The sequence below is a fragment of the Chiloscyllium punctatum genome, unplaced genomic scaffold (assembly GCF_047496795.1).
Source record: "Chiloscyllium punctatum isolate Juve2018m unplaced genomic scaffold, sChiPun1.3 scaffold_426, whole genome shotgun sequence".
Classification (NCBI taxonomy): Eukaryota; Metazoa; Chordata; class Chondrichthyes; order Orectolobiformes; family Hemiscylliidae; genus Chiloscyllium; species Chiloscyllium punctatum.
In genome coordinates this window covers 149,161-172,984 of record NW_027310160.1, presented here as the reverse complement: position 1 = coordinate 172,984, position 23,824 = coordinate 149,161, and the positions used below count along the sequence as shown (strand labels likewise).

General features: G+C 45.3%; 1 protein-coding gene across 1 annotated transcript in view; it reads left to right on the top strand.

The window, feature by feature from the left end:
• The first annotated feature begins 789 nt into the window (after positions 1-789).
• LOC140472691 (cellular retinoic acid-binding protein 2-like) overlaps positions 790-23,824 on the top strand; it is a 109,069-nt gene continuing 86,034 nt past the window's right edge. The window contains exon 1 of the mRNA XM_072567514.1: positions 790-1,642. Coding sequence (XP_072423615.1) covers positions 1,570-1,642 — 73 coding nt within the window. The 5' untranslated portion in view covers positions 790-1,569. The remainder of the gene's footprint in view (positions 1,643-23,824) is intronic.

The window sequence follows — 23,824 nt, the reverse complement described above, 5'->3', positions numbered from 1 at the left end:
GGGACAATTTAGCATGGCCAATCCACCCTAACCTGCACATCCCTTGGCACTACGGGACAATTTAGCATGGCCAATCCACCCTAACCTGCACATCCCTGGACACTACGGGACAATTTAGCATGGCCAATCCACCCTAACCTGTACATCCCTGGGCACTATGGTACAATTTAGCATGGCCAATCCACCCTAACCTACACATCCCTGGGCACGATGGGACAGTTTAGTGCCCAGGGATGTACGGGTTAGGGTGGATCCCCTGGGAATCTGTTCCGCCACCTCTCTCCTCTTGCCTGGAGGGGTGATGACCCTCAGGGGAAACCACGATCTCTCACGAGAGAGAGCGAGCAGTCCTTGGGTATGCTGCAAACTTAGTGACTCTCTTACACCCCACCGCGGTGGGGGTGGGGGATGTGGGGGAGTGGGGCGATGGGCAGCAGATACATTGAGGACCACCATCTCCCCACCCCCCCCGCCTCTGCAAGTTCCCCTCTGAGCTCTCCACCCCCCATCACCGTTCTGAACTATATCGGCCATCCCTTCGGGGTCAGGATCGTGGAATGCCCTCCCTGTGTCCCTACCCCATATTGGGGAAAGGGGGGGTGGAGGGAAATGGAGCGACTCAAACACCTCCCCCCACCCCCCAAACCTTCTCAAGTGGAGGCGGGCACTTGGGAGGGGGCAATAAATGGCAGAAATCCAACGAGGGAACTGTTTTTTTGAAATCAAAAGCTCTCTGCAGCTCACACACACACACATGCACGTATTCTCCACCCCTGACGATAACTCCTCCTCAAACTCCGCAGGGACAGATTTTCTCAGACGGTCCACTTAAAAAGGTTTGGAAATTGGAGCAGTGTTACTCATTGGAGAGGAATTGAGAGAGAGAGAGAGAGAGAGAGAGAGAGAAAGGGAGGGAGAGAACACAGAGTGTCAGAGAGAGGGAGGGAGAGAGAGAGAGAGAAAGGGAGGGAGAGAACACAGAGTGTCAGAGAGAGGGAGGGAGAGAGAGAGAGAAAGGGAGGGAGAGAACACAGTGTCAAGAGAGAGGGAGAGACAGATAGAGGAGGAGGGAGGGAAAGAGGTAAGTGGAGACAGGTAAAGAGGGAGAACAGAGAGAGAGAGACAGAGACAGAGACAGGGACAAAGAGGGAAAGGGATCAACAGAGACAGGCAGAGAGAGAGAGAGAGAGAGAGAAGGAGAGAGTGGCAGACGGTGAAAGAAAGACAGTGGGAAAGAGACAGAGAGAGAAATAAAGTGACTGAAAGGGAAAAGGAGCAACAGAGAGACAGAGACAGTTACAGAAGGAGAAAACAGTGTCACGGCAGAGAGAGAGAGGGAGGGGGAGAGAGCGAGAGATACAGAGTTAGAGAGGGAGAGGTAGAGAGAGACACAGGGTGAAACAAAGAGAGAGAGAGAGACAGAAAGAGGGAGACAGAGGAACGGAGAGAGAGAGAAGCAGGGTCAGGCAGAGAGAGGGATAAGGAGAGAGGGGAGTGCCGGACAGATACAGAGAAGCCGAGTCAGTGAAGTTGAAGGTACTATCCCGGAATTCCGTACCTGCTGGAGAGATGGCCAAGAACTTCAGCGGGAATTGGAAAATGAAGAGCAGTGAGAACTTTGAGGAGCTTCTGAAGCAGCTGGGTAAGAGAGAGAAACTGTGTCTGTGTATGTGAGACAGAAAGTGTGTGTGTGAGAGAGAGAGAAACTGTGTCTGTGCATGTGAGACAGAAAGTGTGTGTGTGTGAGAGAGAGAGAGAGAGAAACTGTGTCTGTGTATGTGAGACAGAAAGTGTGTGTGTGTGAGAGAGAGAGAAACTGTGTCTGTGTATGTGAGACAGAAAGTGTGTGTGTGTGTGAGAGAGAGAGAGAGAAACTGTGTATGTGTATCTGAGACAGAAAGTGTGTGTGTGTGAGAGAGCGAGAGAGAGAAACTGTGTATGTGTATGTGAGACAGAAAGTGTGTGTGTGTGTGAGAGAGAGAGAGAGAAACTGTGTCTGTGTATGTGAGACAGAAAGTGTGTGTGTGTGAGAGAGAGAGAAACTGTGTCTGTGTATGTGAGACAGAAAGTGTGTGTGTGTGTGAGAGAGAGAGAGAGAAACTGTGTCTGTGTATGGGAGACAGAAAGTGTGTGTGTGTGAGAGAGACAGAGAGAGAAACTGGCTGTGTATGTGAGACAGAAAGTGTGTGTGTGAGAGGGAGAGAGGAACTGTGTCTGTGTACGTGAGACAGAAAGTGTGTGTGTGAGAGAGAAGAAACTGTGACTGTGTATGTGAGACAGAAAGTGTGTGTGTGTGAGAGAGAGAGAGAAACTGTGTCTGTGTATGTGAGACAGAAAGTGTGTGTGTGAGAGAGAGAGAGAAACTGTGTCTGTGTATGTGAGACAGAAAGTGTGTGTGTGTGTGAGAGAGAGAGAGAAACTGTGTCTGTGTATGTGAGACAGACGGTGTGTGTGTGTGTGTGAGAGAGAGAGAGAATCTGTGTCTGTGTATGTGAGACAGACGGTGTGTGTGTGTGTGAGAGAGAGAGAGAAACTGTGTCTGTGAATGTGAGACAGAAGGTGTGTGTGTGTGAGAGAGAAAAACTGTGTCTGTGTACGTGAGACAGAAAGTGTGTCTGTGTATGTGAGACAGAAAGTGTGTCTGTGTATGTGAGACAGAAAGTGTGTGTGTGAGAGAGAGAGAAACTGTGTCTGTGTACGTGAGACAGAAAGTGTGTGAGAGAGAGTGAGAAACTATGTCTGTGTATGTGAGACACAACGTGTGTGTGTGAGAGAGAGAGAGAGAATCTGTGTCTGTGTATGTGAGACAGAAAGTGTGTGTGTGTGAGAGAGAGAGAGAGAGAAACTGTGTCTGTGTATGGGAGACAGAAAGTGTGTGTGTGTGAGAGAGACAGAGAGAGAAACTGGCTGTGTATGTGAGACAGAAAGTGTGTGTGTGAGAGGGAGAGAGGAACTGTGTCTGTGTACGTGAGACAGAAAGTGTGTGTGTGAGAGAGAAGAAACTGTGACTGTGTATGTGAGACAGAAAGTGTGTGTGTGTGAGAGAGAGAGAGAAACTGTGTCTGTGTATGTGAGACAGAAAGTGTGTGTGTGAGAGAGAGAGAGAAACTGTGTCTGTGTATGTGAGACAGAAAGTGTGTGTGTGTGTGAGAGAGAGAGAGAAACTGTGTCTGTGTATGTGAGACAGACGGTGTGTGTGTGTGTGTGAGAGAGAGAGAGAATCTGTGTCTGTGTATGTGAGACAGACGGTGTGTGTGTGTGTGAGAGAGAGAGAGAAACTGTGTCTGTGAATGTGAGACAGAAGGTGTGTGTGTGTGAGAGAGAAAAACTGTGTCTGTGTACGTGAGACAGAAAGTGTGTCTGTGTATGTGAGACAGAAAGTGTGTCTGTGTATGTGAGACAGAAAGTGTGTGTGTGAGAGAGAGAGAAACTGTGTCTGTGTACGTGAGACAGAAAGTGTGTGAGAGAGAGTGAGAAACTATGTCTGTGTATGTGAGACACAACGTGTGTGTGTGAGAGAGAGAGAGAGAATCTGTGTCTGTGTATGTGAGACAGAAAGTGTGTGTGTGTGAGAGAGAGAAACTGTGTCTGTGTATGTGAGACAGAAAGTGTGTGTGAGAGAGAGAGAGAGAGAGAATCTGTCTGTGTATGTGAGACAGAAAGTGTGTGTGAGAGAGAGAGAGAAACTGTGTCTGTGCATGTGAGACAGAAAGTGTGTGTGTGTGAGAGAGAGAGAGAGAAACTGTGTCTGAGTATGTGAGACAGAAAGTGTGTGTGAGAGAGAGAGAGAAACTGTGTCTGTGTATGTGAGACAGAAAGTGTGTGTGTGTGAGAGAGAGAGAGAGAAACTGTGTCTGTGTCTGTGAGACAGAAAGTGTGTGTGTGAGAGAGAGAGAGAGAGAGAATCTGTGTCTGTGTATGTGAGACAGAAAGTGTGTGTGAGAGAGAGAGAGAGAGAGAAACTGTGTCTGTGTATGTGAGACAGAAAGTGTGTGTGCGTGAGAGAGAGGGAGAAACTGTGCCTGTATATGTGAGACTGAAAGTGTGTGTGAGAGAGAGAGAAACTATCTGTGTATGTGAGACAGAAAGTGTGTGTGTGTGACAGAGAGAGAAACTGTGTCTGTGTATGTGAGACAGAAAGTGTGTGTGTGTGAGAGAGAGAGAAACTGTGTCTGTGTATGTGAGACAGAAAGTGTGTGCGTGTGTGTGTGTGTGAGAGAGAGAGAGAAACTGTGTCCATGTATGTGAGACAGAAAGTGTGTGTGTGTGTGTGTGTGTGAGAGAGAGAGAGAGAAACTGTGTCTGTGTACGTGAGACAGAAAGTGTGTGTGAGAGAGAGAGAGAGTGAGAAACGATGTCTGTGTATCTGAGACAGAACGTGTGTGTGTGAGAGAGAGAGAAAGAGAGAAACTGTGTCTGTATATGTGAGACAGAAAGTGTGTGTGTGAGAGAGAGAGAGAGAAACTGTGTCTGTGTATGTGAGACAGAAAGTGTGTGTGTGTGAGAGAGAGAGAGAGAAACTGTGTCTGTGTATGTGAGACAGAAAGTGTGTGTGTGTGTAAGAGAGAGAAACTGTGTCTGTGTATGTTAGACAGAAAGTGTGTGTGAGAGAGAGAGAGAAACTGTGTCTGTGTATGTGAGACAGATAGTGTGTGTGTGAGAGAGAGGGAGAAACTGTGTCTGTGTATGTGAGACAGAAAGTGTGTGTGTGTGTGAGAGAGAGAGAGAAACTGTGTATGTGAGACAGAAGGTGTGTGTGTGAGAGAGAGAAGAGAGCAACTGTGTCTGTGTATGTTAGACAGAAAGTGTGTGTGTGAGAGAGAGAAAAACTGTGTTTGTGTATTTTAGACAGAAAGTGTGTGTGTGAGAGAGAGAGAAACTGTGCCTGTGTACGTGAGACAGAAAGTGTGTGTGAGAGAGAGAGAGAAACTGTGTCTGTGCATGTGAGACAGAAAGTGTGTGTGTTGTGAGTGAGAGAGAGAAACTTGTCTGTGTATGTGAGACAGAAAGTGTGCGTGAGAGAGAGAGAGAGAAACTGTGTCTGTGTATGTGTGACGGAAAGTGTGTGTTTGTGTGAGAGAGAGAGAAACTGTGTCTGTGTATGTGAGACAGAAAGTGTGTGTGCGAGAGAGAGAAACTGTGTCTGTGTATGTGAGACAGAAGCTGTGTGCGTGTGAGAGAGAGAAACTGTGTCTGTGTATGTGAGACAGAAAGTGTGTGAGAGAGAGAGACAGAGATAGAGAGAATCTGTGTCTGTGTATGTGAGACAGAAATTGTGTGTGAGACAGAGAGAGAGAGAGAGAAACTGTGTCTGTGTATGTGAGACTGAAAGTGTGTGTGAGAGAGAGAGAGAGAGAATCTGTGTCTGTGTATGTGAGACAGAAAGTGTGTGTGAGAGAGAGAGAGAGAGAGAAACTGTGTCGGTGTATGTGAGACAGAAAGTGTGTGTGTGAGAGAGAGAGAGAATCTGTGTCTTTGCATGTGAGACAGAAAGTGTGTGAGAGAGAGAGAGAGAGAGAAACTGTGTCTGTGTATCTGAGACAGAAAGTGTGTGAGAGAGAGAGAGAGAGAGAGAGAGAAACTGTGTCTGTGTATGTGAGACAGAAAGTGTGTGAGAGAGAGAGAGAGAGAATCTGTGTCTGTGTATGTGAGACAGAAGGTGTGTGTGAGAGAGAGAAACTGTCTGTGTATGTGAGACAGAAAGTGTGTGTGTGTGAGAGAGAGAGAAACTGTGTCTGTGTATGTGAGACAGAAAGTGGGTGAGAGAGAGAGAGAATCTGTGTCTGTGTATGTGAGACAGAAGGTGTGTGTGAGAGAGAGAAACTGTCTGTGTATGTGAGACAGAAAGTGTGTGTGTGTGAGAGAGAGAGAAACTGTGTCTGTATACGTGAGACAGAAAGTGTGTGTGAGAGAGAGAGAGAGAGAGTGAGAAACGATGTCTGTGTATCTGAGACAGAACGTGTGTGTGTGAGAGAGAGAGAGAGAAAGAGAGAAACTGTGTCTGTATATGTGAGACAGAAAGTGTGTGTGTGAGAGAGAGAGAGAGAAACTGTGTCTGTGTATGTGAGACCGAAAGTGTGTGTGTGTGTGTGTGTGTGTGAGACAGAGAGAAACTGTGTCTGTGTATGTTAGACAGAAAGTGTGTGTGAGAGAGATAGAGAAACTGTGTCTGTGTATGTGAGACAGATAGCGTGCGTGTGAGAGAGAGGGAGAAACTGTGTCTGTGTATGTGAGACAGAAAGTGTGTGTGTGTGAGAGAGTGAGAGAAACTGTGTCTGTGTATGTGAGACAGAAAGTGTGTGTGTGTGTGAGAGAGAGAAACTGTGTCTGTGTATGTGAGACAGAAAGTGTGCGTGTGTGTGTGAGAGAGAGAGAGAGAAACTGTGTCTGTGCATGTGAGACAGAAAGTGTGTGTGTGTGTGAGAGAGAGAGAGAGAAACTGTGTCTGTGTATGTGAGACAGAAAGTGTGTGTGAGAGAGAGAGAGAGAAACTGTGTCTGTGTATGTGAGACTGAAAGTGTGTGTGAGAGAGAGAGAAACTGTCTGTGTATGTGAGACAGAAGGTGTGTGTGTGTGAGAGAGAGAGAGAAACTGTGTCTGTGTATGTGAGACAGAAAGTGTGTGTGAGAGAGAGAAACTGTGTCTGTGTACTGAGACAGAAAGTGTGTGTGTGAGAGAGAGAGACAGAGAGAAACTGTGTCTGTGTATGTGATACAGAAAGTGTGTGTGAGAGAGAGAGAAACTGTGTCTGTGCATGTGAGACAGAAGTTGTGTGTGTGAGAGAGAGAGAGAAAGAGAAACTGTGTCTGTGTATGTGAGACAGAAAGTGTGTGTGTGTGAGAGAGAGAAACTATGTCTGTATGTGAAACAGAAAGTGTGTGTGCGAGAGAGAGACAAACTGCGTCTTTGTATGTGAGACAGAAAGTGTGTGTGTGTGTGTGAGAGAGAGAGAGAGAAACTGTGTCTGTGTATGTGTGACGGAAAGTGTGTGTTTGTGTGAGAGAGAGAGAAACTGTGTCTGTGTATGTGTGACGGAAAGTGTGTGTTTGTGAGAGAGAGAGAGAAACTGTGTCTGTGCATGTGAGACAGAAAGTGTGTGTGTTGTGAGTGAGAGAGAGAAACTGTCTCTGTGTATGTGAGACAGAAAGTGTGTGTGTGTGAGAGAGAGAGAAACTTGTCTGTGAATGTGAGACAGAAAGTGTGCGTGAGAGAGAGAGAGAGAAACTGTGTCTGTGTATGTGTGACGGAAAGTGTGTGTTTGTGTGAGAGAGAGAGAAACTGTGTTTGTGTATGTGAGACAGAAAGTGTGTGTGCGAGAGAGAGAAACTGTGTTTGTGTATGTGCGACAGAAAGTGTGTGTGTGTGAGAGAGAGAGAGAAACTGTGTCTGTGTATGCGAGACAGAAAGTGTGTGTGTGTGTGAGAGAGAGAGAAACTTTGTCTATGTTTGTGAGACTGAAGGTGTGTGTGTGTGTGTGTGTGTGTGTGAGAGAGAGAGAGAGAAACTGTGTCTGTGTTTGTGAGACAGGAAGTGTGTGTGTGAGAGACAGAGACAAACTGTGTCTTTGTATGTGTGACAGAAAGTGTGTGTGTGAGAGAGAGAGAGAAACTGTGTCTGTGTAAGTGAGACAGAAAGTGTGTGTGTGTGAGAGAGAGAGAAACTGTGTCTTTGTATGTGAGACAGAAAGTGTGTGTGTGTGTGTGAGAGAGAGACAGAGAAACTGTGTTTGTGTGTGTGACACAGAAAGTGTGTGTGTGAGAGAGAGAGAGAGAAACTGTGTCTGTGCATGTGAGACAGAATGTGTGTGTTTGTGTGACAGAGAGAGAAAAACTGTGTCTGTGTATGTGAGACAGAAAGTGTGTGTGGGAGAGAGAGAGAGAAACTGTGTCTGTGTATGTGAGACAGTAACTGTATGTGTGTGTGAGAGAGAGAGAGAGAAACTGTGTCTGTGTAAGTGAGACAGAAAGTGTGTGTGTTTGTGTGAGAGAGAGAGAAACTGTGTCTGTGCATGTGAGACAGAAGTTGTGTGTGTGAGAGAGAGAGAGAAAGAGAAACTGTGTCTGTGTATGTGAGACAGAAAGTGTGTGAGAGAGAGAGAGAGAGAATCTGTGTCTGTGTATGTGAGACAGAAGGTGTGTGTGAGAGAGAGAAACTGTCTGTGTATGTGAGACAGAAAGTGTGTGTGTGTGAGAGAGAGAGAAACTGTGTCTGTGTATGTGAGACAGAAAGTGGGTGAGAGAGGGAGAGAATCTGTGTCTGTGTATGTGAGACAGAAGGTGTGTGTGAGAGAGAGAAACTGTCTGTGTATGTGAGACAGAAAGTGTGTGTGTGTGAGAGAGAGAGAAACTGTGTCTGTGTACGTGAGACAGAAAGTGTGTGTGAGAGAGAGAGAGAGAGAGTGAGAAACGATGTCTGTGTATCTGAGACAGAACGTGTGTGTGTGAGAGAGAGAGAGAGAAAGAGAGAAACTGTGTCTGTATATGTGAGACAGAAAGTGTGTGTGTGAGAGAGAGAGAGAGAAACTGTGTCTGTGTATGTGAGACCGAAAGTGTGTGTGTGTGTGTGTGTGTGTGAGACAGAGAGAAACTGTGTCTGTGTATGTTAGACAGAAAGTGTGTGTGAGAGAGATAGAGAAACTGTGTCTGTGTATGTGAGACAGATAGCGTGCGTGTGAGAGAGAGGGAGAAACTGTGTCTGTGTATGTGAGACAGAAAGTGTGTGTGTGTGAGAGAGTGAGAGAAACTGTGTCTGTGTATGTGAGACAGAAAGTGTGTGTGTGTGTGAGAGAGAGAAACTGTGTCTGTGTATGTGAGACAGAAAGTGTGCGTGTGTGTGTGAGAGAGAGAGAGAGAAACTGTGTCTGTGCATGTGAGACAGAAAGTGTGTGTGTGTGTGAGAGAGAGAGAGAGAAACTGTGTCTGTGTATGTGAGACAGAAAGTGTGTGTGAGAGAGAGAGAGAGAAACTGTGTCTGTGTATGTGAGACTGAAAGTGTGTGTGAGAGAGAGAGAAACTGTCTGTGTATGTGAGACAGAAGGTGTGTGTGTGAGAGAGAGAGAGAGAAACTGTGTCTGTGTATGTGAGACAGAAAGTGTGTGTGAGAGAGAGAAACTGTGTCTGTGTACTGAGACAGAAAGTGTGTGTGTGAGAGAGAGAGACAGAGAGAAACTGTGTCTGTGTATGTGAGACAGAAAGTGTGTGTGTCAGAGAAAGAGAGAGAAACTGTGTCTATGTATGTGAGACAGAAAGTGTGTGTGTGTGAGAGAGAGAGAAACTGTGCCTGTGTACGTGAGACAGAAAGTGTGTGTGAGAGAGAGAGAGAAACTGTGTCTGTGCATGTGAGACAGAAAGTGTGTGTGTTGTGAGTGAGAGAGAGAAACTGTCTCTGTGTATGTGAGACAGAAAGTGTGTGTGTGTGAGAGAGAGAGAAACTTGTCTGTGAATGTGAGACAGAAAGTGTGCGTGAGAGAGAGAGAGAGAAACTGTGTCTGTGTATGTGTGACGGAAAGTGTGTGTTTGTGTGAGAGAGAGAGAAACTGTGTTTGTGTATGTGAGACAGAAAGTGTGTGTGCGAGAGAGAGAAACTGTGTTTGTGTATGTGCGACAGAAAGTGTGTGTGTGTGAGAGAGAGAGAGAAACTGTGTCTGTGTATGCGAGACAGAAAGTGTGTGTGTGTGTGAGAGAGAGAGAAACTTTGTCTATGTTTGTGAGACTGAAGGTGTGTGTGTGTGTGTGTGTGTGTGTGTGTGAGAGAGAGAGAGAAACTGTGTCTGTGTTTGTGAGACAGGAAGTGTGTGTGTGAGAGACAGAGACAAACTGTGTCTTTGTATGTGTGACAGAAAGTGTGTGTGTGAGAGAGAGAGAGAAACTGTGTCTGTGTATGTGATACAGAAAGTGTGTGTGTTTGTGTGAGAGAGAGAGAAACTGTGTCTGTGCATGTGAGACAGAAGTTGTGTGTGTGAGAGAGAGAGAGAAAGAGAAACTGTGTCTGTGTATGTGAGACAGAAAGTGTGTGTGTGTGAGAGAGAGAAACTATGTCTGTATGTGAAACAGAAAGTGTGTGTGCGAGAGAGAGACAAACTGCGTCTGTGTAAGTGAGACAGAAAGTGTGTGTGTGTGAGAGAGAGAGAAACTGTGTCTTTGTATGTGAGACAGAAAGTGTGTGTGTGTGTGTGTGAGAGAGACAGAGAAACTGTGTTTGTGTGTGTGACACAGAAAGTGTGTGTGTGAGAGAGAGAGAGAGAAACTGTGTCTGTGCATGTGAGACAGAATGTGTGTGTTTGTGTGACAGAGAGAGAAAAACTGTGTCTGTGTATGTGAGACAGAAAGTGTGTGTGGGAGAGAGAGAGAGAAACTGTGTCTGTGTATGTGAGACAGTAACTGTATGTGTGTGTGAGAGAGAGAGAGAGAAACTGTGTCTGTGTAAGTGAGACAGAAAGTGTGTGTGTTTGTGTGAGAGAGAGAGAAACTGTGTCTGTGCATGTGAGACAGAAGTTGTGTGTGTGAGAGAGAGAGAGAAAGAGAAACTGTGTCTGTGTATGTGAGACAGAAAGTGTGTGTGTGTGAGAGAGAGAAAGAAACTATGTCTGTATGTGAAACAGAAAGTGTGTGTGCGAGAGAGAGACAAACTGCGTCTGTGTAAGTGAGACAGAAAGTGTGTGTGTGTGAGAGAGAGAGAAACTGTGTCTTTGTATGTGAGACAGAATGTGTGTGTTTGTGTGACAGAGAGAGAAAAACTGTGTCTGTGTATGTGAGACAGAAAGTGTGTGTGGGAGAGAGAGAGAGAAACTGTGTCTGTGTATGTGAGACAGTAACTGTATGTGTGTGTGAGAGAGAGAGAGAGAAACTGTGTCTGTGTAAGTGAGACAGAAAGTGTGTGTGTGTGAGAGAGCGAGAAACTGTGTCTGTGTATGTGAGACAGAAAGTGTGTGTGTGAGAGAGAGAGAGAAACTGTGTCTGTATATGTGAGACAGAAGGTGTGTGTGTGAGAGAGAGAGAGAAACTGTGTCTGTGTATGTGAGACAGAAAGTGTGTGTGTGAGAGAGAGAGAGAGAGAGAATCTGTGTCTGTGTATGTGAGACAGAAAGTGTGTGTGTGAGAGAGAGAGAGAGAGAGAAACTGTGTCTGTGTATGTGAGACAGAAAGTGTGTGTGTGTGTGAGAGAGAGAAACTGTGTCTGTGTTTGTGAGACAGAAAGTGTGTGTGTGTGAGAGAGGGAGAGAAACTGTGTCAGTGTATGTGAGACAGAACGTGTGTGTGTGTGTGAGAGAGAGAAACTGTGTCTGTGTTTGTGAGACAGAAAGTGTGTGTGTGTGAGAGAGAGAGAGAAACTGTGTCTGTGTATGTGAGACACAACGTGTGTGAGTGAGCGAGAGAAACTGTGTCTGTGTATGTGAGACAGAAAGTGTGTCTGTGTGAGAGAGAGAGAGAAACTGTGTCTGTGTATGTGAGACAGAAAGTGTGTGTGAGAGAGAGAGAGAGAGAGTACCTGTGTCTGTGTATGTGAGACAGAAAATGTGCGTGTGTGTGAGAGAGAGAAAATGTGTCTGTGTATGTGAGACAGAAAGTGTGTGTGTGTGAGAGAGAGAGAGAAACTGTGTCTGTCTATGTGAGACAGAAAGTGTGTGTGAGAGAGAGAGAGAGAGAAACTGTGTCTGTGTATGTGAGACAGAAAGTGTGTGTGTGTGAGAGAGAGAAACTGTGTCTGTGTATGTGAGACAGAAAGTGTGTGTGTGTGAGAGAGAGGGAGAAACTGTGCCTGTGTATGTGAGACTGAAAGTGTGTGCGAGAGAGAGAGAAACTATCTGTGTATGTGAGACAGAAAGTGTGTGTGTGTGTGAGAGAGAGAGAGAGAAACTGTGTCTGTGTATGTGAGACAGAAAGTATGTGTGTGAGAGAGAGAAAAACTGTGTTTGTGTATGTTAGACAGAAAGTGTGTGTGTTGTGAGTGAGAGAGAGAAACTTGTCTGTGTATGTGAGACAGAAAGTGTGCGTGAGAGAGAGAGAGAGAAACTGTGTCTGTGTATGTGTGACGGAAAGTGTGTGTTTGTGTGAGAGAGAGAGAAACTGTGTCTGTGTATGTGAGACAGAAAGTGTGTGTGCGAGAGAGAGAAACTGTGTCTGTGTATGTGAGACAGAAGCTGTGTGCGTGTGAGAGAGAGAAACTGTGTCTGTGTATGTGAGACAGAAAGTGTGTGAGAGAGAGAGAGAGATAGAGAGAATCTGTGTCTGTGTATGTGAGACAGAAAGTGTATGTGAGACAGAAAGTGTGTGTGAGACAGAGAGAGAGAGAGAGAAACTGTGTCTGTGTATGTGAGACAGAAAGTGTGTGAGAGAGAGAGAGAGAATCTGTGTCTGTGTATGTGAGACAGAAAGTGTGTGTGAGAGAGAGAGAGAGAGAGAAACTGTGTCTGTGTATGTGAGACAGAAAGTGTGTGAGAGAGAGAGAGCGAGAAACTGTGTCTGTGTATGTGAGACAGAAAGTGTGTGAGAGAGAGAGAGAGAGAATCTGTGTCTTTGCATGTGAGACAGAAAGTGTGTGAGAGAGAGAGAGAGAGAAACTGTGTCTGTGTATCTGAGACAGAAAGTGTGTGAGAGAGAGAGAGAGAGAGAGAGAAACTGTGTCTGTGTATGTGAGACAGAAAGTGTGTGTGAGAGAGAGAGAGAGAGAATCTGTGTCTGTGTATGTTAGACAGAAGGTGTGTGTGAGAGAGAGAAACTGTCTGTGTATGTGAGACAGAAAGTGTGTGTGTGTGAGAGAGAGAGAAACTGTGTCTGTGTATGTGAGACAGAAAGTGTGTGAGAGAGAGAGAGAGAGAGAATCTGTGTCTGTGTATGTGAGACAGAAGGTGTGTGTGAGAGAGAGAAACTGTCTGTGTATGTGAGACAGAAAGTGTGTGTGTGTGAGAGAGAGAGAAACTGTGTCTGTGTACGTGAGACAGAAAGTGTGTGTGAGAGAGAGACAGAGAGAGAGTGAGTAACGATGTCTGTGTATCTGAGACAGAACGTGTGTGTGTGTGAGAGAGAGAGAGAAAGAGAGAAACTGTGTCTGTATATGTGAGACAGAAAGTGTGTGTGTGAGAGAGAGAGAGAGAGAAACTGTGTCTGTGTATGTTAGACAGAAAGTGTGTGTGAGAGAGATAGAGAAACTGTGTCTGTGTATGTGAGACAGATAGCGTGCGTGTGAGAGAGAGGGAGAAACTGTTCTGTGTATGTGAGACAGAAAGTGTGTGTGTGTGAGAGAGTGAGAGAAACTGTGTCTGTGTATGTGAGACAGAAAGTGTGTGTGTGTGTGTGTGAGAGGGAGAAACTGTGTCTGTGTATGTGAGACAGAAAGTGTGTGTGTGTGAGAGAGAGAAACTGTGTCTGTGTATGTGAGACAGAAAGTGTGTGTGTGTGTGAGAGAGAGAGAGAGAGAAACTGTGTCTGTGTATGTGAGACAGAAAGTGTGTGTGTGTGTGTGAGAGAGAGAGAGAGAAATTGTGTCTGTGTATGTGAGACAGAAAGTGTGTGTGTGTGTGTGAGAGAGAGTGAGAGAAACTGTGTCTGTGTATGTGAGACAGAAAGTGTGTGTGTGTGTGAGAGAGAGAAACTGTGTCTGTGTATGTGAGACAGAAAGTGTGTGTGTGTGTGTGTGAGAGAGAGAGAGAAACTGTGTCTGTGTATGTGAGACAGAAAGTGTGTGTGTGTGTGTGAGAGAGAGAGAGAGAAACTGTGTCTGTGTATGTGAGACTGAAAGTGTGTGTGAGAGAGAGAGAAACTGTCTGTGTATGTGAGACAGAAGGTGTGTGTGTGTGAGAGAGAGAGAGAAACTGTGTCTGTGTATGTGAGACAGAAAGTGTGTGTGTGAGAGAGAGAAACTGTGTCTGTGTACTGAGACAGAAAGTGTGTGTGTGAGAGAGAGAGACAGAGAGAAACTGTGTCTGTGTATGTCAGACAGAAAGTGTGTGTGTCAGAGAAAGAGAGAGAAACTGTGTCTATGTATGTGAGACAGAAAGTGTGTGTGTGAGAGAGAGAGAGAAACTGTGCCTGTGTACGTGAGACAGAAAGTGTGTGTGAGAGAGAGAGAGAAACTGTGTCTGTGCATGTGAGACAGAAAGTGTGTGTGTTGTGAGTGAGAGAGAGAAACTGTCTCTGTGTATGTGAGACAGAAAGTGTGTGTGTGTGAGAGAGAGAGAAACTTGTCTGTGAATGTGAGACAGAAAGTGTGCGTGAGAGAGAGAGAGAGAAACTGTGTCTGTGTATGTGTGACGGAAAGTGTGTGTGCGAGAGAGAGAAACTGTGTCTGTGTATGTTCGACAGAAAGTGTGTGTGTGTGAGAGAGAGAGAGAAACTGTGTCTGTGTATGCGAGACAGATAGTGTGTGTGTGAGAGAGAGAAACTGTGTCTGTGTATGTGCGACAGAAAGTGTGTGTGTGTGTGAGAGAGAGAGAAACTTTGTCTATGTTTGTTAGACTGAAGGTGTGTGTGTGTGTGTGTGTGTGAGAGAGAGAGAGAAACTGTGTCTGTGTTTGTGAGACAGAAAGTGTGTGTGTGAGAGACAGAGACAAACTGTGTCTTTGTATGTGTGACAGAAAGTGTGTGTGAGAGAGAGAGAGAGAAACTGTGTCTGTGTATGTGAGGCAGAAAGTGTGTGTGTGAGAGAGAGAGAGAAACTGTGTCTGTGCATGTAAGACAGAAGTTGTGTGTGTGAGAGAGAGAGAAAGAGAAACTGTGTCTGTGCATGTGAGACAGAAAGTGTGTGTGTGTGAGAGAGAGAAACTATGTCTGTATGTGAGACAGAAAGTGTGTGTGCGAGAGAGAGAGAAACTATGTCTGTATGTGAGACAGAAAGTGTGTGTGCGAGAGAGAGACAAACTGCGTCTGTGGAAGTGAGACAGAAAGTGTGTGTGTGTGAGAGAGAAAGAAACTGTGTCTTTGTATGTGAGACAGAAAGTGTGTGTGTGTGTGTGAGAGAGACAGAGAAACTGTGTTTGTGTATGTGAGACAGAAAGTGTGTGTGAGAGAGAGAGAGAGAAACTGTGTCTGTGCATGTGAGACAGAATGTGTGTGTTTGTGTGACAGAGAGAGAAAAACTGTGTCTGTGTATGTGAGACAGAAAGTGTGTGTGGGAGAGAGAGAGAGAAACTGTGTCTGTGTATGTGAGACAGTAACTGTATGTGTGTGAGAGAGAGAGAGAGAGAAACTATGTCTGTGTAAGTGAGACAGAAAGTGTGTGTGTGAGAGAGAGCGAGAAACTGTGTCTGTGTATGTGAGACAGAAAGTGTGTGTGTGAGAGAGAGAGAGAAACTGTGTCTGTATATGTGAGACAGAAGGTGTGTGTGTGAGAGAGAGAGAGAAACTGTGTCTGTGTATGTGAGACAGAAAGTGTGTGTGTGAGAGAGAGAGAATCTGTGTCTGTGTATGGGAGACAGAAAGTGTGTGTGTGAGAGAGAGAGAGAGAGAGAAACTGTGTCTGTGTATGTGAGACAGAAAGTGTGTGTGTGTGAGAGAGAGAGAAACTGTGTCTGTGTTTGTGAGACAGAAAGTGTGTGTGTGTGAGAGAGGGAGAGAAACTGTGTCAGTGTATGTGAGACAGAACGTGTGTGTGTGTGTGAGAGAGAGAAACTGTGTCTGTGTTTGTGAGACAGAAAGTGTGTGTGTGTGAGAGAGAGAGAGAAACTGTGTCTGTGTATGTGAGACACAACGTGTGTGTGTGAGAGCGCGAGAGAAACTGTGTCTGTGTATGTGAGACAGAAAGTGTGTCTGTGTGAGAGAGAGAGAGAAACTGTGTCTGTGTATGTGAGACAGAAAGTGTGTGTGAGAGAGAGAGAGAGAGAGTACCTGTGTCTGTGTATGTGAGACAGAAAATGTGCGTGTGTGTGAGAGAGAGAAACTGTGTCTGTGTATGTGAGACAAAAAGTGTGTGTCTGTGTGAGAGAGAGAGAAACTGTGTCTGTCTATGTGAGACAGAAGTTGTGTGTGTGAGAGAGCGAGAGAAACTGTGTCTGTGTATGTGAGACAGAAAGTGTGTGTGTGTGAGAGAGAGAGAGAAACTGTGTCTGTCTATGTGAGACAGAAAGTGTGTGTGAGAGAGAGAGAGAGAGAAACTGTGTCTGTGTATGTGAGACAGTAAGTGTGTGTGTGTGAGAGAGAGAGAAACTGTGTCTGTGTATGTGAGACAGAAAGTGTGTGTGTGTGAGAGAGAGGGAGAAACTGTTCCTGTGTATGTGAGACTGAAAGTGTGTGTGAGAGAGAGAGAAATTATCTGTGTATGTGAGACAGAAAGTGTGTGTGTGTGTGTGAGAGAGAGAGAAACGGTGTCTGTGTATGTGAGACAGAAAGTGTGTGCGTGTGTGAGAGAGAGAGAAACTGTGTCTGTGTATGTGAGACAGAAAGTCTGTGTGTGTGTGAGAGAGAGAAACTGTGTCTGTGTATGTGAGACAGAAAGTGTGTGTGTGTGTGTGTGTGTGTGTGAGAGAGAGAGAGAAACTGTGTCTGTGTATGTCAGACAGAAAGTGTGTGTGTGTGAGAGAGTGAGAGAAACTGTGTCTGTGTGTGCGAAACAGAAAGTGTGTGTGTGTGAGAGAGAGAGAAACTGTGTCTATGTTTGTGAGACTGAAGGTGTGTGTGTGTGTGTGTGTGAGAGAGAGAGAAACTGTGTCTGTGTTTGTGAGGCAGAAAGTGTGTGTGTGAGAGACAGAGACAAACTGTGTCTGTGTATGTGTGACAGAAAGTGTGTGTGTGTGAGAGAGAGAGAAACTGTGTCTGTGTATGTGAGGCAGAAAGTGTGTGTGTGTGAGAGAGAGAGAAACTGTGCCTGTGTATGTGATACAGAAAGTGTGTGTGTTTGTGTGAGAGAGAGAGAAACTGTGTCTGTGTATGTGAGACAGAAGTTGTGTGTGTGAGAGAGAGAGAGAGAAAGAGAAACTGTGTCTGTGTATGTGAGACAGAAAGTGTGTGTGTGTGAGAGAGAGAAACTGTGTCTGTATGTGAGACAGAAAGTGTGTGTGCGAGAGAGAGACAAACTGCGTCTGTGTAAGTGAGACAGAAAGTGTGTGTGTGTGAGAGAGAGAGAAACTGTGTCTTTGTATGTGAGACAGAAAGTGTGTGTGTGTGTGTGTGAGAGAGAGACAGGGAAACTGTGTCTGTGTATGTGAGACAGAAAGTGTGTGTGTGAGAGAGAGAGAGAAACTGTGTCTGTATATGTGAGACAGAAGGTGTGTGTGTGTGAGAGAGAGAGAAACTGTGTCTGTGTATGTGAGACAGAATGTGTGTGTGTGAGAGAGAGAGAGAGAATCTGTGTCTGTGTATGTGAGACAGAAAGTGTGTGTGTGAGAGAGAGAGAGAAAAACTGTGTCTGTGTATGTGAGACAGAAAGTGTGTGTGTGTGAGAGAGAGAGAAACTGTGTCTGTGTATGTGAGGCAGAAAGTGTGTGTGTGAGAGAGAGAGAGAAACTGTGTCTTTGTATGTGAGACAGAAAGTGTGTGTGTGTGTGAGAGAGAGAAACTGTGTGTGTGTATGTGAGACAGAAAGTGTGTGTGTGTGAGAGAGAGAGAAACTGTGTCTGTGTTTGTGAGACAGAAAGTGTGTGTGTGTGAGAGAGGGAGAGAAACTGTGTCTGTGTATGTGAGACAGAACGTGTGTGTGTGTGAGAGAGAGGGAGAAACTGTGCCTGTGTATGTGAGACTGAAAGTGTGTGTGAGAGAGAGAGAAACTATCTGTGTATGTGAGACAGAAAGTGTGTGTGTGTGAGAGAGAGAAACGGTGTCTGTGTATGTGAGACAGAAAGTGTGTGTGTGTGAGAGAGAGAGAAACTGTGTCTGTGTATGTGAGACAGAAAGTGTGTGTGTGTGAGAGAGAGAGAGAGAAACTGTGTCTGTGTATGTGAGACAGAAAGTGTGTGTGTGTGTGTGAGAGAGAGAGAGAAACTGTGTCTGTGTACGTGAGACAGAAAGTGTGCGTGAGAGAGAGAGACAGAGTGAGAAACGATGTCTGTGTATCTGAGACAGAACGTGTGTGTGTGAGAAAGAGAGAGAAAGAGAGAAACTGTGTCTGTATATGTGAGACAGAAAGTGTGTGTGTGAGAGAGAGAGAGAGAAACTGTGTCTGTGTATGTGAGACAGAAAGTGTGTGTGTGTGAGAGAGAGAGAGAGAAACTGTGTCTGTGTATGTGAGACAGAAAGTGTGTGTGTGTGTGTGTGAGAGAGAGAAACTGTGTGTGTGTATGTGAGACAGAAAGTGTGTGTGCGTGTGTGAGAGAGAAACTGTGTCTGTGTATGTTAGACAGAAAGTGTGTGTGAGAGAGAGAGAGAAACTGTGTCTGTGTATGTGAGACAGATAGTGTGTGTGTGAGAGAGAGGGAGAAACTGTGTCTGTGTATGTGAGACAGAAAGTGTGTGTGTGTGAGAGAGAGAGAAACTGTCTGTGTATGTGAGACAGAAGGTGTGTGTGTGAGAGAGAGAGAGAGAAACTGTGTCTGTGTATGTGAGACAGAAAGTGTGTGTGTGAGAGAGAGAAAAACTGTGTTTGTGTATGTTAGATAGAAAGTGTGTGTGTGAGAGACAGACAGAGAGAACCTGTGTCTGTTTATGTGAGACAGAAAGTGTGTGTGTCAGAGAGAGAGAGAGAAACTGTGTCTGTGTATGTGAGACAGAAAGTGTGTGTGTGTGAGAGAGTGAGAGAAACTGTGTCTGTGTATGTGAGACAGAAAGTGTGTGTGTGTGAGAGAGAGAGAGAAACTGTGTCTGTGTATGTGAGACAGAAAGTGTGTGTGTGTGTGTGTGTGAGAGAGAGAGAGAAACTGTGTCTGTGTATGTGAGACAGAAAGTGTGTGTGTGTGTGAGAGAGAGAAACTGTGTGTGTGTATGTGAGACAGAAAGTGTGTGTGTGTGTGAGAGAGAGAAACTGTGTCTGTGTTTGTGAGACAGAAAGTGTGTGTGTGTGAGAGAGGGAGAGAAACTGTGTCTATGTATGTGAGACAGAACGTGTGTGTGTGTGAGAGAGAGGGAGAAACTGTGCCTGTGTATGTGAGACTGAAAGTGTGTGTGAGAGAGAGAGAAACTATCTGTGTATGTGAGACAGAAAGTGTGTGTGTGTGAGAGAGAGAAACGGTGTCTGTGTATGTGAGACAGAAAGTGTGTGTGTGTGTGAGAGAGAGAGAAACTGTGTCTGTGTATGTGAGACAGAAAGTGTGTGTGTGTGAGAGAGAGAGAAACTGTGTCTGTGTATGTGAGACAGAAAGTGTGTGTGTGTGAGAGAGAGAAAGAGAAACTGTGTCTGTGTATGTGAGACAGAAAGTGTGTGTGTGTGTGTGTGTGAGAGAGAGAGAGAAACTGTGTCTGTGTACGTGAGACAGAAAGTGTGTGTGAGAGAGAGAGAGAGAGTGAGAAACGATGTCTGTGTATCTGAGACAGAACGTGTGTGTGTGAGAGAGAGAGAGAAAGAGAGAAACTGTGTCTGTATATGTGAGACAGAAAGTGCGTGTGTGAGAGAGAGAGAGAGAAACTATCTGTGTATGTGAGACAGAAAGTGTGTGTGTGTGTGAGAGAGAGAGAGAGAAACTGTGTCTGTGTATGTGAGACAGAAAGTGTGTGTGTGTGTGTGTGAGAGAGAGAAACTGTGTCTGTGTATGTGAGACAGAAAGTGTGTGTGCGAGAGAGAGAGAAACTGTGTCTGTGTATGTTAGACAGAAAGTGTGTGTGAGAGAGAGAGAGAAACTGCGTCTGTGTATGTGAGACAGATAGTGTGTGTGTGAGAGAGAGGGAGAAACTGTGTCTGTGTATGTGAGACAGAAAGTGTGTGTGTGTGAGAGAGAGAGAAACTGTCTGTGTATGTGAGACAGAAGGTGTGTGTGTGAGAGAGAGAGAGAGAAACTGTGTCTGTGTATGTGAGACAGAAAGTGTGTGTGTGAGAGAGAGAAAAACTGTGTTTGTGTATGTTAGATAGAAAGTGTGTGTGTGAGAGACAGACAGAGAGAACCTGTGTCTGTTTATGTGAGACAGAAAGTGTGTGTGTCAGAGAGAGAGAGAGAAACTGTGTCTGTGTATGTGAGACAGAAAGTGTGTGTGTGTGAGAGAGTGAGAGAAACTGTGTCTGTGTATGTGAGACAGAAAGTGTGTGTGTGTGAGAGAGAGAGAGAAAAACTGTGTCTGTGTATGTGAGACAGAAAGTGTGTGTGTGTGTGTGTGAGAGAGAGAGAGAGAGAAACTGTGTCTGTGTATGTGAGACAGAAAGTGTGTTTGTGTGTGTTTGTGAGAGAGAGAGAGAAACTGTGTGTGTGTATGTGAGACACAAGGTGTGTGTGTGAGAGAGAGAGAGAGAAACTGTGTCTGTGTATGTGAGACAGAAAGTGTGTGTGTTAGAGACAGAAACTGTGTCTGTGTACTGAGACAGAAAGTGTGTGTGTGAGAGAGAGAGACAGAGAGAAACTGTGTCTGTGTATGTGAGACAGAAAGTGTGTGTGTCAGAGAGAGAGAGAGAAACTGTGTCTATGTATGTGAGACAGAAAGTCTGTGTGTGTGAGAGAGAGAAAAACTGTGCCTGTGTACGTGAGACAGAAAGTGTGTGTGGGAGAGAGAGAGAAACTGTCTCTGTGTATGTGAGACAGAAAGTGTGTGTGTGTGAGAGAGAGAGAAACTTGTCTGTGTATGTGAGACAGAAAGTGTGTGTGTGTGAGAGAGAGAGAAACTTGTCTGTGTATGTGAGACAGAAAGTGTGTGTGTGTGAGAGAGAGAGAGAAACTGTGTCTGTGTATGCGAGACAGAAAGTGTGTGTGTGTGAGAGAGAGAGAAACTGTGTCTATGTTTGTGAGACTGAAGGTGTGTGTGAGAGAGAGAGAGAAACTGTGTCTGTGTTTGTGAGACCGAAAGTGTGTGTGTGAGACACAGAGACAAACTGTGTCTGTGTATGTGTGACAGAAAGTGTATGTGTGAGAGAGAGAGAGAAACAGTGTCTGTGTATGTGAGGCAGAAAGTGTGTGTGTGAGAGAGAGAGAGAAACTGTGCCTGTGTATGTGATACAGAAAGTGTGTGTGTTTGTGTGAGAGAGAGAGAAACTGTGTCTGTGTATGTGAGACAGCAGTTGTGTGTGTGAGAGAGAGAGAGAGAAAGAGAATCTGTGTCTGTGTATGTGAGACCGAAAGTGTGTGTGTGAGAGAGAGAGAGAAACTGTGTCTGTATGTGAGACAGAAAGTGTGTGTGCGAGAGAGAGACAAACTGCGTCTGTGTAAGTGAGACAGAAAGTGTGTGTGTGTGAGAGAGAGAGATACTGTGTCTTTGTATGTGAGACAGAAAGTGTGTGTGTGTGAGAGAGAGAGAGAAACTGTGTCTGTGCATGTGAGACAGAATGTGTGTGTTTGTGTGATAGAGAGAGAAAAACTATGTCTGTGTATGTGAGACAGAAAGTGTGTGTGGGAGAGAGAGAGAGAAACTGTGTCTGTGTATGTGAGACAGAAAGTGTGTGTGTGAGAGAGAGCGAGAAACTGTGTCTGTGTATGTGAGACAGAAAGTGTGTGTGAGAGAGAGAGAGAAACTGTGTCTGTGTAAGTGAGACAGAAAGTGTGTGTGTGTGAGAGAGCGAGAAACTGTGTCGGTGTATGTGAGACAGAAAGTGTGTGTGTGAGAGAGAGAGAGAAACTGTGTCTGTGTATGTGAGACAGAAAGTGTGTGTGTGAGAGAGAGAGAGAGAATCTGTGTCTGTGTATGTGAGACAGAAAGTGTGTGTGTGAGAGAGAGAGAGAGAGAGAGAAACTGTGTCTGTGTATGTGAGACAGAAAGTGTGTGTGTGTGAGAGAGAGAGAAACTGTGTCTGTGTATGTGAGACAGAAAGTGTGTGTGTGTGAGAGAGAGAGAGAGAGAAACTGTGTCTGTGTATGTGAGACAGAAAGTGTGTGTGTGTGTGAGGGATAGAAACTGTGTGTGTGTATGTGAGACAGAAAGTGTGTGTGTGTGTGAGAGAGAGAAACTGTGTCTGTGTTTGTGAGACAGAAACTGTGTGTGTGTGAGAGAGGGAGAGAAACTTTGTCTGTGTATGTGAGACAGAACGTGTGTGTGTGTGAGAGAGAGTGAAACTGTGTCTGTGTATGTGAGACAGAACGTGTGTGTGTGTGAGAGAGAGAGAAACTGTGTCTGTGTTTGTGAGACAGAAAGTGTGTGTGCGTGTGAGAGAGAGAAACTGTGTGAGTGTTTGTGAGAAAGAAAGTGTGTGTGTGTGAGAGAGAGAGAGAAACTGTGTCTGTGTATGTGAGACAGAACGTGTGTGTGTCTGAGAGAGAGAGAAACTGTGTCTGTGTTTGTGAGACAGAAAGTGTGTGTGTGAGAGAGAGAGAAACTGTGTCTGTGTTTGTGAGACAGAAAGTGTGTGTGTGTGAGAGAGAGAGAGAAACTGTGTCTGTGTATGTGAGACAGAAAGTGTGTGTATGTGTGAGAGAGAGAGAAACTGTGTCTGTGTTTGTGAGACAGAAAGTGTGTGTATGTGTGAGAGAGAGAGAAACTGTGTCTGTGTATGTGAGACAGAAAGTGTGTGTGAGAGAGAGAGAGAGAGAGTACCTGTGTCTGTGTATGTGAGACAGAAAATGTGCGTGTGTGTGAGAGAGAGAAACTGTGTCTGTGTATGTGAGACAAAAAGTGTGTGTGAGTGAGAGAGAGAGAGAAACTGTGTCTGTCTATGTGAGACAGAAGTTGTGTGTGTGAGAGAGCGAGAGAAACTGTGTCTGTGTATGTGAGACAGAAAGTGTGTGTGAGAGAGAGAGAGTGAGAAACTGTGTCTGTGTATGTGGGACAGAAAGTGTGTGTGTGTGAGAGAGAGAAACTGTGTCTGTGTATGTGAGACAGAAAGTGTGTGTGTGTGAGAGAGAGAGAGAAACTGTGTCTGTGTATGTGAGACAGAAAGTGTGTGTGTGTGTGAGAGAGAGAGAGAAACTGTGTCTGTGTATGTGAGACAGAAAGTGTGTGTGTGTGTGAGAGAGAGAAACTGCGTCTGTGTATGTGAGACAGAAAGTGTGTGTGTGTGAGAGAGAGAGAGAAACTGTGTCTGTGTATGAGAGACAGAAAGTGTGTGTGAGAGAGAGAGAGTGAGAAACTGTGTCTGTGTTTGTGAGACAGAAAGTATGTGTGTGTGAGAGAGAGAGAAACTGTGTCTGTGTATGTGAGACAGAAAGTGTGTGTGTGTGAGAGAGAGAGAGAAACTGTGTCTGTGTATGTGAGACAGAAAGTGTGTGTGTGTGCGAGAGAGAGAGAAACTGTGCCTGTGTATGTGAGACAGAAAGTGTGTGTGTGTGTGTGTGAGAGAGAGAGAGAAACTGTGTCTGTGTATGTGAGACAGAAAGTGTGTGTGTGTGAGAGAGAGAGAGAAACTGTGTGTGTGTATGTGAGACACAAGGTGTGTGTGTGTGAGAGAGAGAGAGAAACTGTGTCTGTGTATGTGAGACAGAAAGTGTGTGTGTGAGAGAGAGAGACAGAGAGAAACTGTGTCTGTGTATGTGAGACAGAAAGTGTGTGTGTCAGAGAGAGAGAGAGAAACTGTGTCTATGTATGTGAGACAGAAAGTGTGTGTGTGTGTGAGAGAGAGAAAAACTGCGCCTGTGTACGTGAGACAGAAAGTGTGTGTGGGAGAGAGAGAGAAACTGTCTCTGTGTATGTGAGACAGAAAGTGTGTGTGTGTGAGAGAGAGAGAAACTTGTCTGTGTATGTGAGACAGAAAGTGTGTGTGTGTGAGAGAGAGAGAAACTTGTCTGTGTATATGAGACAGAAAGTGTGTGTGTGTGAGAGAGAGAGAGAAACTGTGTCTGTGTATGCGAGACAGAAAGTGTGTGTGTGTGAGAGAGAGAGAAACTGTGTCTATGTTT